At 60.8% G+C, this 16,480-nt stretch overlaps 1 protein-coding gene across 1 annotated transcript; it reads left to right on the plus strand.

The window, feature by feature from the left end:
- Positions 1-581: 581 nt before the first annotated feature.
- PNPLA3 (patatin like phospholipase domain containing 3) lies at positions 582-12,276 on the plus strand. Its single transcript, XM_054582518.1, is given in 9 exon segments — positions 582-768; positions 3,483-3,715; positions 4,774-4,813; positions 4,816-4,838; positions 6,090-6,299; positions 7,599-7,699; positions 10,023-10,213; positions 11,099-11,231; positions 12,168-12,276. Coding segments are annotated over 9 exon segments (1,227 nt in total).
- Positions 12,277-16,480: the final 4,204 nt, after the last annotated feature.

Here is a 16,480-nt window from a genome sequence, read left to right on the forward strand (position 1 = left end):
ACTCGAACCAGCGGCCCTATGGCTAAGGGACCAGCACTCAGTCCACTGAGCCACACCTGTCCGGGCTCGCGTCTCTCTAAAAAGGTGTGAACAAAGAAAGTCCCTCTGGTGAGGATGAAAAATAAAATACTAAAGATCTAAGTGGGCAATTGAACCTCTGCTTTCTACCTGACTTAAGGAATGGAAAGGATCGGACAGGGAAGCTGTCTCTCCCAGTCCAGGACAGCCGGGTCGTTGGGAGTGACAGAAAACTCTCCCCACCCTGCCCACGCCCAGGCGCAGGTCTGCCCCGGCCCCGCCCCGGCCCCGCCTCTGGCCACGCCCAGAGCTCTTCTAGCCTAGGAGTGGGCGTTCTGCCCCTGATTGGGCCACCCGCGCGCTTATTTGCATGGTCTGAGGGGGCGGGGCGGCAGGGCTTGACGTCACGCAGTGAACGCTTGAGCTGCCGTTCGGAAGCCTGGCGTAGAGCGTGTGCCGGCGTGCGGGCGTCGGATTAAACTGCTGTGGACGGCGGACCCAAACCCCAGGCGTCAAACCGCGCAGCCAGAACCCCGACGCCGCGCCCCCGACGCGTAGCCGCTATGTACGATCCGGAGCGTGGCTGGAGCCTGTCCTTCGCGGGCTGCGGCTTCCTGGGCTTTTACCACGTCGGGGCGACCCACTGCCTGAGAGAGCGCGCCCCGCACCTCCTCCGCGACGCGCGCATGTTCTTCGGTGCCTCGGTCGGGGCCCTGCACTGCATCACCTTCGTCGCCGGTGTCCCGCTCGGTACGTTCAGGGCCGCCACCGGGCTTCTTGCCGGGAGGGGGCGCCCCCAGGCCTGGGCTGGGGGAGACTCCCAAGGGTTGAGGGGCGTCCGGTGGACCTGAGTGTGGACACTGATCCTGCAGGGTACATCCCGTAGACAGGTGCCTTCTCCAATGCATCCTCTCGCCTCGCGCGGGTGGGCGCGGTCGCCCGGCCTGGGAGCGGGGAGCACCTGGGGGGCGGCTCCTCTGAGCGTGCATAGGAACCCCGAGCGCCTTCCCATCCCAACCCTGCTGTGGCTCCTGGGCTTGAAGGAAGCCCCGCTTCCCCGCGACTGAGAACTAGGTCACCCTGGAGCCACGCGGAGAAGGGAGCGCAACCCAGGAGGCGAAGGTGGAGCTGGTCCTAGCGGTCCGCGCCACCTGCTCCAGAGACCCTAGGCAAGCTCAGCTGCCGACGGGAAGGGCCGGTTTGCCAAGGGTCGACCCGGATAGGGGATTTGGCCTGTGCCTCAGGATGGGCCCCTTCTTTCTTTCGGGGACGTAAGCGACTGGAGACACACCACCATCTTCCTACCGGCTCCGGGCGCCTTTGGTGCGGCCCAGCCCGCCGGGGATTGGATGCGTCTCCGCCAGAGGGCGACTCTTCTGAACCCCCCTGAGCCTACTTGCTGGTTTGGATCGGAGGAGTTGGGGGGATGTTGTGTGTATTGAGGCGAGTAGGAAAGCTCTCTCCTCTCCTTTTCTAGTGTTTCAGACCCTTCCCGGGGGCTGGAGTGGATCCCTGGACATGCCCTGCACCCCTGCCACACCCCACTCAGCACCACTGGAATTGAAAGCCTGCCCGTTTGTGTGTTGTTCTCATTAACATCTGTGCATGTGGATGCCAGTGCGGGGGAGGGAGGGGGGAGGGAGGGGGAAGGGAAAGGGAGGGAGGGATGAGGGGACTGTGCCCAGCTGGCCTCAACTACTAGAGTGTAGCGTCCTTGGCCTGGGGTTCTGAGTCAGGGGTACAGCCAGGAGCAAGTGGCACCAGAGCTGTTGGCACCCAGTGGTCCCCAGATGGGAAGATAATGCACCTTATCAACCCCAGTTTATCTGGGGTTCTTGACCATGTACGCTCTGCTGTGCCCGGGGACTGCTCTGTTGGACTCGGCCAGCAGGGACCAACTTTGCTCCTGGTGACCAGGAATCTCTGGCCAGTAGGCGCAGCCAGCCATTGGAGTGGACCCGGGGCTGACGGGGAGGTGGAGATTAGGAGCGAGTCCACCCTGACTGCCTTCTCCTTCGGCGGGGAGTGAGGAGAGGAGCAAAGGGCAGAAATATGACCTCAGGGAGGATTCAGCCGGCCACATGGCCAGCCCTTGTACCCCAGGGTGACCTGTAGATGCCCACGTGGTGAATGTTTTAAGTGGGACCAACTCTGATGCATTGACCCCAGGACTGGAAGTGCACTGACTCCAGGGTAGGGGGTCCTGATTGCAGAGGACAGGTACAGTCTGGGGCACTGCCCTGCAGCCAGGAGTTGGGGGGAGACTTGGGGACCACCAAGTGCCTAGAAGATGGGTCTGGAGGTATTGGCAGGAGCTGTTCCCCAGATTCTGGCTTTAACCTCCTGCCTCATTTGGGGACCTCCAAGGAGCATATCCGGGGGGGTAGGGGACGGCGGTGTGGGGCTGAGCTTCGAGCAGAGCTTCTGAGAGTGCTTGTTAGCCAGGGCCGACCTGCACGGAGAGCCTGGTAGACCTGAGTGCACATTTGCCTCTTCTGCCTGGGCTCAGCGGGCCCACACACGTAGGGAGAGCTGGGGTGAGTTCTTCAGCAGGTCAGGACAGCCTGGTGTGTGTCTGGCCTTGTGCACCCCAGGAAGTATGACTGGCTAGGCATTGGGCTGGGACTGGTAGTCAGTCCTACGTGCCAGGGCAGCGCTGGTCAGACAGAGGGGGCCAGACCAGTGAGCGGGGTCAGATGGAGCGTCCATGTGCCCCATGCCCACTAGACAGTGTGGTAATTCTGGCGGCAGAGTTTAAATGTTAAGTGTAGCTACTTATTAGGTGCCTCCTCTGAGTCAAATACCTTACAGGTTGTAGTGAATGCAAGCCTCTGTCTTCAAAAGGTAGGGAAACACTGTCCCACATTCACAACGTACAGCCTGAGACTTCGAGTGGTGGTGGAGTGACGTGCTGAGGCCACTCGGCTAGTGAGAGGCGGAGGCAGGATGCCAGCGCTGGCGCCGGCCTGCAGTGTTCTCTGCTCCCCACAGCCCGGGCCCATGTGCTGAGGCGCTGACGCCGAGGAGGCTCCAGCGCCTGGATGCGGAGGGGACGGGGGTGAGCAGAGCTCCCCTGGGCCTCCGGGGGCTCGTTCCCGGAGCCAGGGCCTGGACAGGCGTTATCCAAGAGGAATACAGTACAGGCTGCAGATGCCATTTCACGATCCCGATTTGCAGGATGCAGAAAAAGTGTTTAAAGGGCACAAGTGAAATTAATTTTATTGATCCCAGTGTAGCCAAAACAGTACCATCTAATCAGTACTGAGATATTTTACATTCTTTTGTTTTTGTATTAAACCTTTGAAATCCTGTGTTTCTTTTACGTATCTCAGTTTGGACAAACCCCATCTTAAGGGCTTCGTAGGCACATTGAATGGTCTTCTGCCAGCAGTTGCTGGTCTTGCCACACAGTCCCGTGTCCTGGGTGGCACATCCCTTTGTGTATTTGTCTCCGACCCCCACAGAACAGATCCTGCCGCACGTCACAGAACTAGTCCAGGACGTCAGAAGCCGGAACATCGGCATTCTGCACCCGTTCTTCAACATAAGCCGGTACATCCGAGAGTCCCTCAACAGACTCCTCCTGGCCAACGTCCACCAGCTCATCTCCGGCAAAGTGAGCATCTCTCTCACCCGAGTGTCCGATTGGGAGAACATCCTGGTGTCCGATTTTCAGTCCAAAGATGAAGTTGTGGATGTAAGTACTGGGCCTCTCTGGGTGTTGTCAAATAATAAAGGCTGTCTTATTTTGGAAGGCACGCAGAGAAGGCTCTCACAGGCCGCCTGCCCTGTTTCCGGCGATGCAGAAGTACCTGCAGCACTGGCACCTAAACGCTGGTGGTCCCAGTGGTCTGGTCTGCAACACACGTAAACCCTGTGTGTCCCAGGACAGTTTCTGTGTCACATAACACGTCCCCGTCCTTCCAGACTCGGCTCATGACCACCTCTTCCAGGGACCCTGTCCCACGGTGTCCCTCCTCCAAACGATGCATGTTCCTTAATGGGAACCCCTTGAGTGAAGCCGCAGGAGGTGGGGACATGTCTTATGTGCTTCTGTCCTCAGGGCTTAGCGCAGAGGAGATTGTTTACAGTGTCAAAATACCATTTAATGTGGCCGATGCCTTGTATGCGAGTTCAATGGACAACGTTTCACTTAACACGTGTCTGTATAGGGGAGCAGCAGCCACCCCCACCTTCCGTTTAACTTTACTTAGGGAAGCTTTTTCCAGACAGCCAGCACCTGTCCGTTCCCCCGGGAGCCTGTTCTCTCAGTGAGTCAGTGTCGTGTCCTGCTCCACGCGCTGTTGCGCGGTGCTGCTCCGAGTGTGGTCCTGGACCAGCGTCGGCGGCCCCCGGGCACTTGGTAGAACTGCACTCTCGGACCCACCTCTGACCTGCTGCACCCCAGCCCTGAGCTGAGGTCCAGAGTCTGCGGGCCCACCAGCTATAGCTCCAACCTAGTCCCCTCCCAGTCAGTCAGCGAGCCAACAGCGCTCGGTCCCTTCTGCGCTGGCCCGCTGTGGCTCTCAGGGAGCAGGGACCGGACGTGGACGTCCATGGACAGCGTTGTGAAGGCGTTTATACTTAGCCTGGAATACAACACTGTAGGTTGTTTCACTGTTCACTGAACCCGTTTGTTGAAGTGCCTACTCATCGCGAGGGCGTTCTCGGGCTTGCTGCTCGGCCTACTTGTAAAGAAAAGGCCGATGGAGGCCCAGGGGACAACCCGTGGTCTCACTCCCTCTGTCTTCACAGGCCTTGGTGTGCACCACCTTCATCCCCTTCCTCTGCGCCCTGATCCCCCCTCCTTCAGGGGCCTGGTAAGTCCGCTTTGCAGCTGGGTTCGCATAGCACCTGCCCGCAAGGCGCTAGACTCACGCACCCTCGGACCCCAGACGCAGCGCCTGTGCTGCTCAGCCTCCACGCAGGTTCCAGAGCTGTCTGCCCACTCCCACTCCCCTTCATCTCCAGCAGAACCAGTTCACCAAGAACCATTACCTGGCTCTCTGTAAGCTAAACTGGTTCACGTAATCTTCACATGAGTGCCAAGGATAGGTGCCCAGTGGCCCAGTTGAAGTCTAAGGTGCTTAAGAATCGGCAGCTTGCGTAAGGTAGAGCTCTATCCTCAGAGGTGGGCAGTTTCTGTCCTCTCTGGGACTGACTGTTCAGGGCAGAAGCTGACGATGGGGCTGCCATTTGGTTCCATTCAGCAAAGATGGAAACCCACACAGCCGTTCTGAGCCCTGCGGGCGGGGGCGGAGGAGCAGCGGTGGCGGCATGTGGTCTGTGCGCGCCGGGCTGCCCGCGGGCCTGCGCTGGACCCGATCGCAGCCTCCTTCTAGGGCGGCCATTGCCAACCGCAGATCACACGGTCCCCCCACCCCGGGACAGCTGGTCCTGTCTGGAGACAGTTTAGGTTGTCGCAGCTGGAGCAGTACTCCCGGTATTGGTTTGTCCACGTTGTACGGAAGACTGCTTGGCCGGCCGAAGGTGGTGGGTGGGAGTGGACGCCGGAAACGGGGGCTCAGGGTCCCTGAGCGCAGAGGACACCTGTGGTGGGGTAAGAGGATGTTTTCTGAGGGCCATCAGCTCCCGGCCTCGCTGCTTCATTGCAGTCTCCAGACTTCCTCAAGGGCTTGGTCCTCATCTTGAAGGTGTGGAGAGGGAGGAGCTCACGGGTTATCTTTTCCACGAGTTCCCAAGCAGCAAGAGGGCCTGGAGGGGGGCCCCTTTTGCCTTCAGGGCAGGGTCTACCTCGCACCACCCCTAGGGCACACGGTGCCCTGGTCTCTATGCCCCTTTGAGCACATGTCACGGGCACACCCCCGGTGCCAGCGTGGGCTCAGCACTCGACCCGAACAACGAGGGCCAGATGCCAGCCTCTGTTTGCCCCCTTGCCGGGCGCTTTTGGTGCAGTGCCCAATCTTTACAGCAGTAAGCAGGGATCCCCAAGCCTGGTCCTCCCCGGGATCAGCCTGTGGCACGGAAAGGCCTCTGCCCATGACCTGAAAAATGAGGAAATCCCAGCCCCCCGGTTCTGACAGGATGGTTTTTTCCCCCTCCATTAAAAGCGATATGTGGATGGAGGAGTCAGCAACAGTATGCCCTTCCTCGATGCCAAAACGACCATCACCGTCTCCCCCTTCTACGGGGAGTACGACATCTGCCCTAAGGTCAAGTCCACAAATTTCTTACACATGGATGTGAACAAGCTCAGTCTACACCTCTGCTCAGAGTACATCCACCTGATAAGCCAAATGCTGCTCCCCCTGGACATCAAGGTAAGCGGGGGAGGGGCTGTGTGCTCTGGGGGCGCAGCTCTTGCTCCTCTGTTGGCTTGGAGACCCACCAGCGTGGCTCTGTGTGCAAACAAACAAAAACAGAACCCTCATTGGATAGGGACTTGGAGAAGAATCCCTCGTCCCAGAAGGTCAGCCCTGCCCCACGTGGGTCATCAGAATCACCTGGGGACATTTAAACTGCACGGCTCCTCAGATCCCATCGGCCTGTGAGCCCAAGGGTCGCAGGTTTGATTCCCGGTTAGGGCACATTGTGTGCCTGGGTTGCAGGTTTGGTCTCTGGTCGCAGTGCGTGTGAGAGGAAGCCTATCGCTATTTCCCTCTCTTTTTCCCTCCCTCTCCTCGCTCTTTAAAAAAAAATAATAATAAAAAAATTCCAGAATGTCCCAAAACGCAAAACTTGAATTCAGCACTCACTGAGGCCTTTGCTGGAGCCACGTGATCAGGGTGTAGGTGTGCACTGCTGCAGCCTGTGTGCAGGTCCTGCGCCACTTTTGTGTAAGAGGCTACACGGGTAAGAGGGGTCCTAGGGCCCGTCCCCACAGATCCTGGGGGACGAACGCAGGCTGGGTGCAGCCTGGGCAGTGACAGTTTGTTTTTTCTTTTTTAAAGATTTTATTTACTTATTTTTAGATTTTTAAGAGAAAGTGGAAGGGAGAAAGAAAGAGAAACATCAACATGTGAGAGAAACATCCAATGGGTTGTTTCTCGGCCCATGACCCAGGCACGTGCCCTGACTGGGAATCAAACCGGCGACCCTTTGGCTCGCAGGCCTATGCTCAGCCCACCAAGCCACACCGGCCTGGGCGGTGGGAGTTGCCGGAGTTCCCCAGGTGATTCTTGTGGCCACGGTCACAACCACACTGTGCTGGTTGCTTTGTGCACCTTAGCACCCCAGCAGGAAGGAGACGGGTGGGCTGCGGGCACCTAGCGGGGATCGAGGAGGAAGGAGGCCGCAGGGCAGCGTGCACCCCCACGTGCGGTCCTGCCGGGGCGCGGCTGGGTGACGGCTGGTGGGTGTGTGTGTTTTGTGTGTAGGCGAGGATAGGACACTGTTACTGTCCCGGTGAAACGAGGATCGGTCCCTGTCACACTGGGGTACCAGCACAGGCTCCATGCAGGGGTGTCGTTTGGGCTGAGCCCCTCAGGAAAGAGGGGCTGCTGGTAGCTCACTGCAGTGTGCCCGGCCTGTGGAGCGACCTGGGGTTTGGGGGGGTCCTCAGTGTAAATGACGGCGCCCGAGGTGCCTGCCCCATCCTCACCTGCCGGCTTGGCTTGCAGGTGCTGGGCGAGATTTGCCTGCAAGGGTATTTGGACGCAGCCAGGTTCCTGGAAGAAAATGGTATGTGTGGGCGGGGCCCTGGCAAGCCCTCTCTGGGGCTGTTGGCAGCCTCAGAAGCCCTGAGAGGGAGGCCCCGGCCTTGGGCCTTCGCAGCCTGTTGTGACAGCCCACTCTGTCCCCTGCTGTACAGATGGGGAAGTGGAGGCTGGGGGACGCTAGCCAGAGAGCGTAGCCTGCTCCCGAGGGGTGGAGCTGGGATTCAAGCTGGGGGCGTCCGGTTCCAGGGCTCCAGGGCGCTCTCCTTCCCCAGCACCGCCCCCTGTGTGAAGGCTTCAGACAGGGTTTCTGGGTCTGGGCCCCCGGAAGGGCGGCGAGGGGAGTTGTCTCCAGTCAGGTGTAGGTGACGCCCCCTGCCACACTGTCCTTTCTGGGACAAGCTGCTGTCTGTGAGCCATGCTGGCTCATCGGGGCTGCAGGGTTGAGCTCCAGAAACATTCAAGTGCAACCAAAGACTAGATGTGATTGGAGCTATTTTTCTTCAGTACTGACAATGGGTTCACGTACTGATTGTCTCAGTCAGCCTTTGGCCAAGCCCTAGAAGACTGGGTAAAAGGATAGGCACGTGCTGTCTACTCAGCAAATATTTACTGTGCGCCTACCTAGCAGGTGTGCCAGGGATGCTGCGGTGAACAATCAGCTGTGGCCCCGGCCTCCCGGAGCTTACAGCCCTCAGTCAGCAGCACAGGTCCGTCAGCGGGAGGATGACGCGCAGCAAGCGCGCCTGGACAGGGGGACTCAAGACACCACAGGACACGCAGGAGGGACCTGCCAGGCATGGGCGAAAGTAGGGCTTCCAGGAGGACGTGACTCCACGTTGACACTTGGTGGATGGATGGGGGGTGGAAAGAAGGCCTGCGTGGCTGGGGATGCTGAGAGATGGACGGGGGAGCGGGGAGGCTGCCGGAGGCTTGGCGCCGCAGCAGAGGGAGGGCGGGCTGCAGTGCAGAGGGGCGGGCCCGCGTGCAGCCGCTCCGCAGAGGGCAGCCGTGAGGGGAGTGGAAGGGGCCCCGAGGGGACAGGACTTGGAGGTGGCTGATCAGAGGCTTGGGAAGAAGAAGGCTTTAGGAGCTGGGGCTGGAGAAGGGAGAGCTCCACCCACAGGTTAAGGGCCCGCAGGAGGGAGCATGCGGGACCTGCAGGTGTGCGCTGCCCCAGTGGCTTGTGGGCGGCTGTGCAATGAGGCGACTGGGGTCGGGCTCTGGAGGGCACCTGGACGGGGCTGCCACGTGAGGCAGCCTGGGAACAGATGGCGCTGACAGGCCTGTGGGGTGGGCTCAGGTCGCTCAGGGACTGTGGGCAAGCTGCCTCCCCGCCCCGGCCTCCGGGCCCACTGCTGTGGCAAGCAGTTTGGGTTGAAGGAGGTGATTCTTGGTCCTTCTAAAGGCTGGTGTATGGCCGAGCGCTTACGTCATCATTGCTGGGTTTGGGTTTAAATGCGTTAAGTGTGGTCCTCAGCCAGGTGGGCCTGCCCGGGTCCTGGAGAGGATGCGTGGGGTGCGGCAGCTGCGGTCCTCGGGGACAGATTCTGTCCCCTAAGGCACAGCCCAGCCCCGGGGGCAGTGAGCATGGTGTCTGAGAGAGGCCCCGGAAAGATCTAGAGAGAAGAAAAAATGGAGGCGTGGCCTGGGGAGCCCAGCGCAGGCATCTGGGCGCAGGCCCTGGTCTTTTTAGCCTGAGGTCGGAAGCAGCAGGGGAGCCAGGGCAGCCAGGGGCCTCTGCGCCACCCCCCGACCCTGCGTGCCCATTCCTGGAGCAGGAGCCCTGACCCTGGGGCAGCGGCCACCCAAACTCCCCTGCCTAGTGCTGCCGTAAGGGTCGCGGGATGGAAGAGTGTCAGGCCTGGGTTCAAATCCTGGTCTGCCACAGGCTGACTGCGGCTTTGGGTGAGCACATCTCGGAACCTCTCTGCCCTCCTGATTCCTCGCCGGGAAGTGGAGATGATGCTGCTGGTAGCCGCTGCGTGGCTGCAGCGAGGCCTGGCTGTGAGGGTCCCCACTCAGGGCCTGGGGTGCAGGCGTAACCAGCGGGGTAATGCCAGTTACTGTGAATTCATACCATCCTCACCTCTGCGTTTCACGCATCCGTGTGTGGCTGTGGAACCCATGCAGCGAGTGAGGGATTGAGCTGGGGCCCGTCTTGCGTTGCTGTGGCCCCAAAGCCCTGTGCTTCCTTCTCCCTGTGACGAAAGCCTGTCCTCATCCATCCCTGCCCAGTACTGAGCCGGGACCAGGCCTGCGGCTCCTGGTGGCCGCTAGCTTACCGTCATCTGGCGGTGGGGGCGGGTCATGACCCCTGCCGCCCAAATCTGCCTGACGTCAGCCCTCCGCGCCCTTGGCAGGCATCGGTGACAGGCCCCCTCCGAGCCGGACTCTGTCCTCGGGAGGGCCAGGAATCCTGGCTGTTCCCTGGGGAACCATGAGCCTGGAGGCCTCCCCAGAGGGGGCGGCCTGGCAGCCGATGCGTGAGGGTGACGGGCTACTGGACCACCTGCGTCACAGCGTCCCGCCCTGGAACGAGAACACCCTGGAGATGCTGTGGCCCTCGCTCACCGCAGGTGCCGGCTCCTGGGGGGCGGGTCCCGGGGCCTTGCTTTCTGCTGCCGAGGGACTGAAAGGGCTTCATTCCGGGGGAGAGGGAGGAAGGCAGTGCTGCCCTGGGGCTGGGCCTCCCCGCACCCTGGCGCCTTGCCCAGTGTCCCTTCCCACGCGGATGCGGCCAGAAAAGAACAGACTTCAGCCAGCCCGTTTTGAGTGAAGTGGGCGTGCCCCCAACTCCTGGGGTCCAGGCTCACTGGACTTCGGGGACCCCGGGTGTGGGCCCCGTCCTCTACCCGTGTGCCATTCTCAGAGCCTTCTTGCCAAGGGGCCTCTCCTGGTGTCCCCGTCCCCCAGACCGACAGTTTGGGGCTTTCCATTGAACAGCAGCAGCATATTTTGTGCTGGGGTGAAATATCAGATAGACAGTGAGTGCACAGAGCAGCTCCCCTCAGGCATTTGGAGAGATTCAGAGGTGACCAGAGCGCCCTCCCGGCCGCCCCGCTAACGCCCTAGGGGGCCATGAACGGCAGCTGCGCAGGCGCCTCTGGTTGCGGCGCCACGTGATCGCTGCGAAGGGGAAAGGGAAGGCTGGGGGCCCAGGCCCACGGAGTCGGGACTCGGCTGAAGGTGGCGGGAGAGCCCGTAGAGCCGGTGCCTGCCGGAGAGGTTTGTGTTCTCCTGCAGTCGCCGCCCACTGGCTAGAGGACTGCTCTTGGGAGCCCTGTCCCTGCGGCCGCCCCAGGGCTGTCCGGCCGCATCCCGCCTCCGACCGCGTTGGCGAACGCTTCCGGTGCTTCGGCTGCCGGAACTTGTGTACTGGGGTGCGATTCCAAGCACCTCCTCCGTAAGGTGGTTTGGGTTTCACACTGGTGAGAGACACACCCCCAAACTGTGCTTTTCAGTGCTGAGTGAGATGGTTAAAAACCGAGGTGGCTTCATGAGCAAGATTCACAGCTTCTTCCCGGTGAAGGTTCTGTCTTACGCGCTGCTGCCCTGCACGCTGCCCGTGGAGTCTGCCATCGCCGTGGTGCAGAGGTGAGCGTCCTCGCGGCTTTGCGTCTCCATCGTGGGGTTGAGTGAGAGATTCCATAAGGCCCTAAGCCTGGGGCCTGACCCCTGGGCAGCAGGCGTAGAGGTCACAGCTCCTGGGACCTCCCCAAAAGGCGCCTGAAGGGTGGGCCCTGCCCGGCCCACCTCCCTTCTCACTGCTGTCCTGCGTTCATCGCTTCCTGCAGGTCCGCCCTTTCATTTGGGGATGTTATTCAGGGTAGCGAAGGATGTGGGGCCAAGGCGGGCACACGCTAGAATCCTGGGCACTTGTTTTCTGCCGCTTTCCTCACGTTGACGTGGGGGTCTCCCTTCCTTTGAGTGAGTTAACCTAGGGTGCCCGTCAGCCCATCCGCAGGTCCCTTCCCCACCCCGCGATCGGCCCCTGTGCCCACACTGCCACGCCCTGGCCTCGGGTTCAGGCTTTGTCAAAGTCCAAACACGGGGTCCTTTCTGTGTCTTGGGGGCTGGGAGTCCCTGGGGGGCAGCGGTCAGGCCTCTTCGGCGGCTTCCTGAGCTGGACGTGCACGGGGCCAAGCTCAGGCTGGTGGAGGGGGTGGTGTCCACACTCCAGGCTTCAGACCTGTAGACAAGTAGACGAGCCACACAGACAAGCAGAAGCCTGGAAAACCAAAGCCTTCTCCTTTGATTTCTGTGTAAATCCCTCGTGCTTTCCCAAATCGCAAGGGGCCTAGCATTGGGGCATTTCAGTTGGCCTGTCCCCAGTCCCCCTTCTGGGAATTTATCGGATTGGGGTCAGACGGGGACCCTGGCGGTTTACCTGGACCAGGGGTAGTCGTAAGACAGCTGCCTAGTGGTCAGTTTGTGTCTGGTTTTCTTTGTTTGGGTGCGTCTGCACGCTGACACAGAATGTGCGTGTGTGTGCGCGCGCGTGCATGCGTGTGTCCGGGTTCATCCCTGCAGACTGGTGATGTGGCTTCCGGACATCTGGGATGACATGCAGTGGCTGCAGTCCATGACCTGCCAGACCTGTTCTCGGGTGGTGGCGCACATGTTCCCTGCCTTCAGGTAGCTGATTTGCGTGGGCCCAGCGGGCATTCCTTTCACCTGATCTGGCCTCGTGCGCCACTCTAGAGACACTGCTGAGTGCCCAGTAGGTGACAAGGAGCTTAGCCTACAGCGCAGGGGGCCATGTCTCCCGCCAGGCAGCTGCGTCGGTCCATGGTCCCTGGGCGCCGGCCGGGAGCTTGTCTGCGCTGGGGACTGCGGAGCCCAGGGAGGTGGTGGGAGAGCTCCTGCTCGAGCCCTGTGTCGGGGGAGAGAGGCCGCAGGGACTGCGCAGGGAGGGAGTGAGGCAGCCTCGCCTGCCTCCAGGAGGTCACTCTGGTGCCCACGGGGCGGGGCTGCCGGGCAGCGCTTCCGGGAGCCTGGCCAGCGTGGCGCTGATGCACATTCCCTTCTGACCGCAGAGCAGCCATGCCCCAGGCTCGTGGCGGGACCCTGCAGGCTGCACCGTAACGTGGCCCAGCAACGCTGCTGTCTGGATTCTGCAAGGACTCATAGCAAGAAGGGTCTTGTTGCAGTTATGAGGGTCAAAGCTTATCCTGAAAAATGGGGGCCTCGGCTCTCACCTGTTCCACGGGGGTGCTCCTCAGCACCTCACTGGGTTTTGAGAGGCTCTGGGGACCCTCCCAAATACTTGACACGTGGTGGGTGCGCGGGAGAAGGGCCTTGGTGGCCACTTCTGCTGGCAGGCTTGGAAGTGTTTCAAGTAGGGGCTGGTGGGATCCAGTTTGCACTGGAAGTGACCACAGTGACCTTGGGGGGAGGCTGGGTCTTGGGGCCTGAGGCCCACGGGGTGGGGGGCGGCTGCACTGGCCCAGACAAGGCCCGGGACACCTGGTCTCAGCGGTACCTGTGGGACTGAGGGGTCTGTAGGTTCCAGGGCTGAAGGGAGGTGCTGGCTGCGAGCGCCGGGGCCCACTGCCACGCCGGGGGGCGGGGAGCGGCAGCCAGCCGGGGGAGGAGGCTGGGCAAGAGGCGGGCTGCACGGGGTGCCTGGGCGAGCCGCTTGGCATGGAGGGCACCCATGGGCCCCGCCACGCCTGTGGACGTCCACTGCAAGGTGCCAAGTGGCCGGAGGGGGGGCCGGAGGCCCGGTTGCTGGCCTCAGCCCAGCCCTGAGCGGCCGGGAGAGCTGTGGCTTTGGGCTGGGCCCCCTCAGTGCCCATAGTGCATGTGGCAGTGCCTTCGGCGTGGGCAGTGTCCGTCCGTGCCCTCGGAGACCGAGGATGGCGGCCGGGTCAGCGTTCTTTCTTTGTTTTGGATCCCAAACGCTGGTGAGCAGCCAGCCGCTGTCCCCACACGGCAATGGGCCCCATGGGCCTCCCTGCTCCCCGTGGCTCTGGCCCCCACCCTGCGGGCTGCCATCCTGCAGCCCAGCCTAAGCCCCCTGGGGAGCAGGGTCTCTGCAGGGCGGGGGCGGGGTGAGAGGAGGGGCCCCTCCTCCGCACTTCCCAGTCGGGGAGAGCTTCTGACTTGTTCAAGGAGGCCCCTCTAGGACGTTGTTGGTGAGGTGCCAGACCTTTCCCATCTTTGTGCCACTCTGCTGTTCAGCACGCCATGCCTCTGTGCTGAATGGACAGTGGACTGAAACCACAGGCAGTTGACAAGCCAGGAGGCTGCTTTTGGTCTACGTGGCAGTCCAGGGGTTAAAGCAATCTGACATTGAAGCACCCGGGCCTGTTCGTCTGGAAAGAACCCTCGGTGTGGAGGGTCCTTCACTGTCCCTGTCTTGGTCCTGTAGCCCTCCGCTGTCCAGAGCGAGGTTCCTAAGTCGGCTGGTGTTGGACGGGGGGCTGGGCCGGGCTGCCCTTCGTGCAGTCTTGGGGGCTGGTAGGGAGAGGCGTGCACAGCGAGGCGGGAGGGGCTGCCATCCTTCTTCACGAAGGGCCCCGCCGGTCGGGGGGCACTAAAGACGGTAGTAACTTGTATTTTAGAACACCTTTTTGACCCAACCTAAATTTGATAGAGTTTTGTATAAAATATAAGGGAATCTTATTATCTGTGGAATTATGTATCATGTGAATCAGTAAGATGTTACTAGAACAAACCTGGGAAAAAAAAAATCCCAAGCACAAGATAGTCACCCTGGTCCCCCAGGCAGGAGCCAGATGCAACAGGCTTGGCCTCCTTTCCACTGGAGCCCTCAACGTAAACTTGGCTTATTTTCCCCTGGGCCTCTGGTCTGCTTTCTTTTTTTTTCTCACTACCCTCCCCACCCCATCCCCCACCGTCGTGGAGACGAACAAGAGACAAGGCCGCCCATCTCCCCGGTGTAGTCATCTGTTGGCAGGCACAGTGTCTTACACGTCTGAGTGTCACAAAATGAAGACCGATGATGAGTTCATAATCCGCAACATTGGGACAGAAAGCTGCACCTCTCCCCTGCGTTGCATAAGGGTCCTGGAGTCGGAGAACCAGCAAGTTCAGACAAGGCGCGCTCTCCTGCGCAGTCTAACCCTTGAACAGGGAGTGCAGTTCTGGGGCAAACCCTCCGTGAGCTGGTTCTCCTGGCTGTGGCCAGCTGGGAACTCCGGAAAGGCAGGGGCGACTGGAGGAGCTGCAGCGGCCGCCCAGCACAGAGAACGCCCCGCGGGGCTCCTCGAGTGTCCCGGGCGACCGGGCCCCAGGCTCCTGTCCTGGCAGCGCTCCCCCTGAGGGAGGCAAGAGCTGGCGGGTGGCGGTCTCTTCCCTGACCCGCCAAACAAGGCTCTGTCCCCTTGCTGAGCGGGCCTGGAGGCCGGGGGGGGAGGGGTGGGGGGGTGGGATGCGGTGGGGACGCCCCCAGGAACTCCCTGTAACCCCCCTCGCCCCGCCCCCGACTCAGGTTTCCCAGTCGGCTCCCGGTTCCTCTGACAGGACCACAGGTGCGACTACACCTCAGTGGTGTTTTACAATAACCTGTGCATTTTGTCACAGACACAGAGATGCGTTTTGCGGTCCTTACCAGGGAAGAAGTATGTTCAGTGGCTGTCTTTGTGTGAAACTTGCTTTCTTTGTGCTTTTTGAAATGACTCAACCTTCTTACAGTGAGCAGGGTTTATAAAGTTTTTAAGAATGTGCTGGAAGTACAATGCTCACTTAGAAGTGGCTGCGGCTCCCTGGCCCGCGCCCCTCCCCTTGTCCCTTCCCCCCTCCAGCGCTGCCGGGACCTCACCTCCAGGTGAAGATGGTCTCCTGCCTGGTCAGGTTCCCACCCCGCCTTTGTGGCACCTTCCCGCCTGTAGTCTCATTAATGCCAGGGGGCCACGGGCTTGCCTTGGTGACAGACAGCAGAGCCTGGGCGCGCATGGGCCCGGACTTGCTGTGCTACAGTGTGTAAGTGTCACATGCACGACCAGAAAGGACAGGAAGGACACAGAGCCCGACGCTGCCCGTGCTCACCACTGTGCTTGTATTTGTAAATCTCTTATTTGTTGTGCTTTTATGATTTCCAAATTCTATGTGAGCAGATAATTACTTTTGTCCGAAAAGAACTCAGAATAAGCCCCAGCCAGGTGGCTCAGTTGGTTGGAGCGTCATCCCATACACCAAAATGGTTGTGGGTTCAATTCCCAGGTGGGCCACATACCTGGGTTCTGGGTTTGACCCCTGGTTGGGGTTCATATGGGAGGCAACCAATTACTGTTTCTCTTTCTCTCCCTCGCTTCCTCTCTTTCTAAAATCAATGAAAACGTATCCTTGGGTGAGGATTAAAAAATAAAAGAGGACTCATAATAAATGTGGTATTTAAAATGCCTTCCCTTGACTGTCCGCTCTTCCTAGGGAGCTGCGGGGTTGCTTCTCTTCCCTCACAGCGGGCCGCCTCAGACACCCCCAGCTGAGGGGAGCCTCACTCCCCAGATGGCCCCGCCAGGCCAGGTGGCCCGGACCCTCCTCCCTGGATGCCGCGGCCCAGGCCCTCTGAGGGTCCCTCCCCCTCCCCTGGGACCCCAGGCTCTGAAGGGGCCTCCTCCATCCTGGGGGCGGGGCTCTTCGCCAAAGCTCTGTGTGCCTGACCTGTGCAGTGTGCACAGCCGCCCCGCCCCGGGGGGTGGTCCTTGGAGCGAGCGAGGACCCCCACAGCCCTTGGCTCAGGTGAGGGTCCAGCCCACATGCCCAATCTGCTCCCCCCCGTGCCCCCCACCCCGTTGGCCCTTGGCTGCTCCCCAACATAACCCCACAGGGGCGAAGCTCAGCCCCGGGTCAGCCGCCCTTTGTCTGTTGGCGACCAG

The sequence above is a fragment of the Pteronotus mesoamericanus genome, unplaced genomic scaffold, assembly GCF_021234165.1.
Source record: "Pteronotus mesoamericanus isolate MK-2021 breed Mesoamerican mustached bat unplaced genomic scaffold, CSHL_Meso_final contig_702, whole genome shotgun sequence".
In the NCBI taxonomy this organism is placed as follows: domain Eukaryota; kingdom Metazoa; phylum Chordata; class Mammalia; order Chiroptera; family Mormoopidae; genus Pteronotus; species Pteronotus mesoamericanus.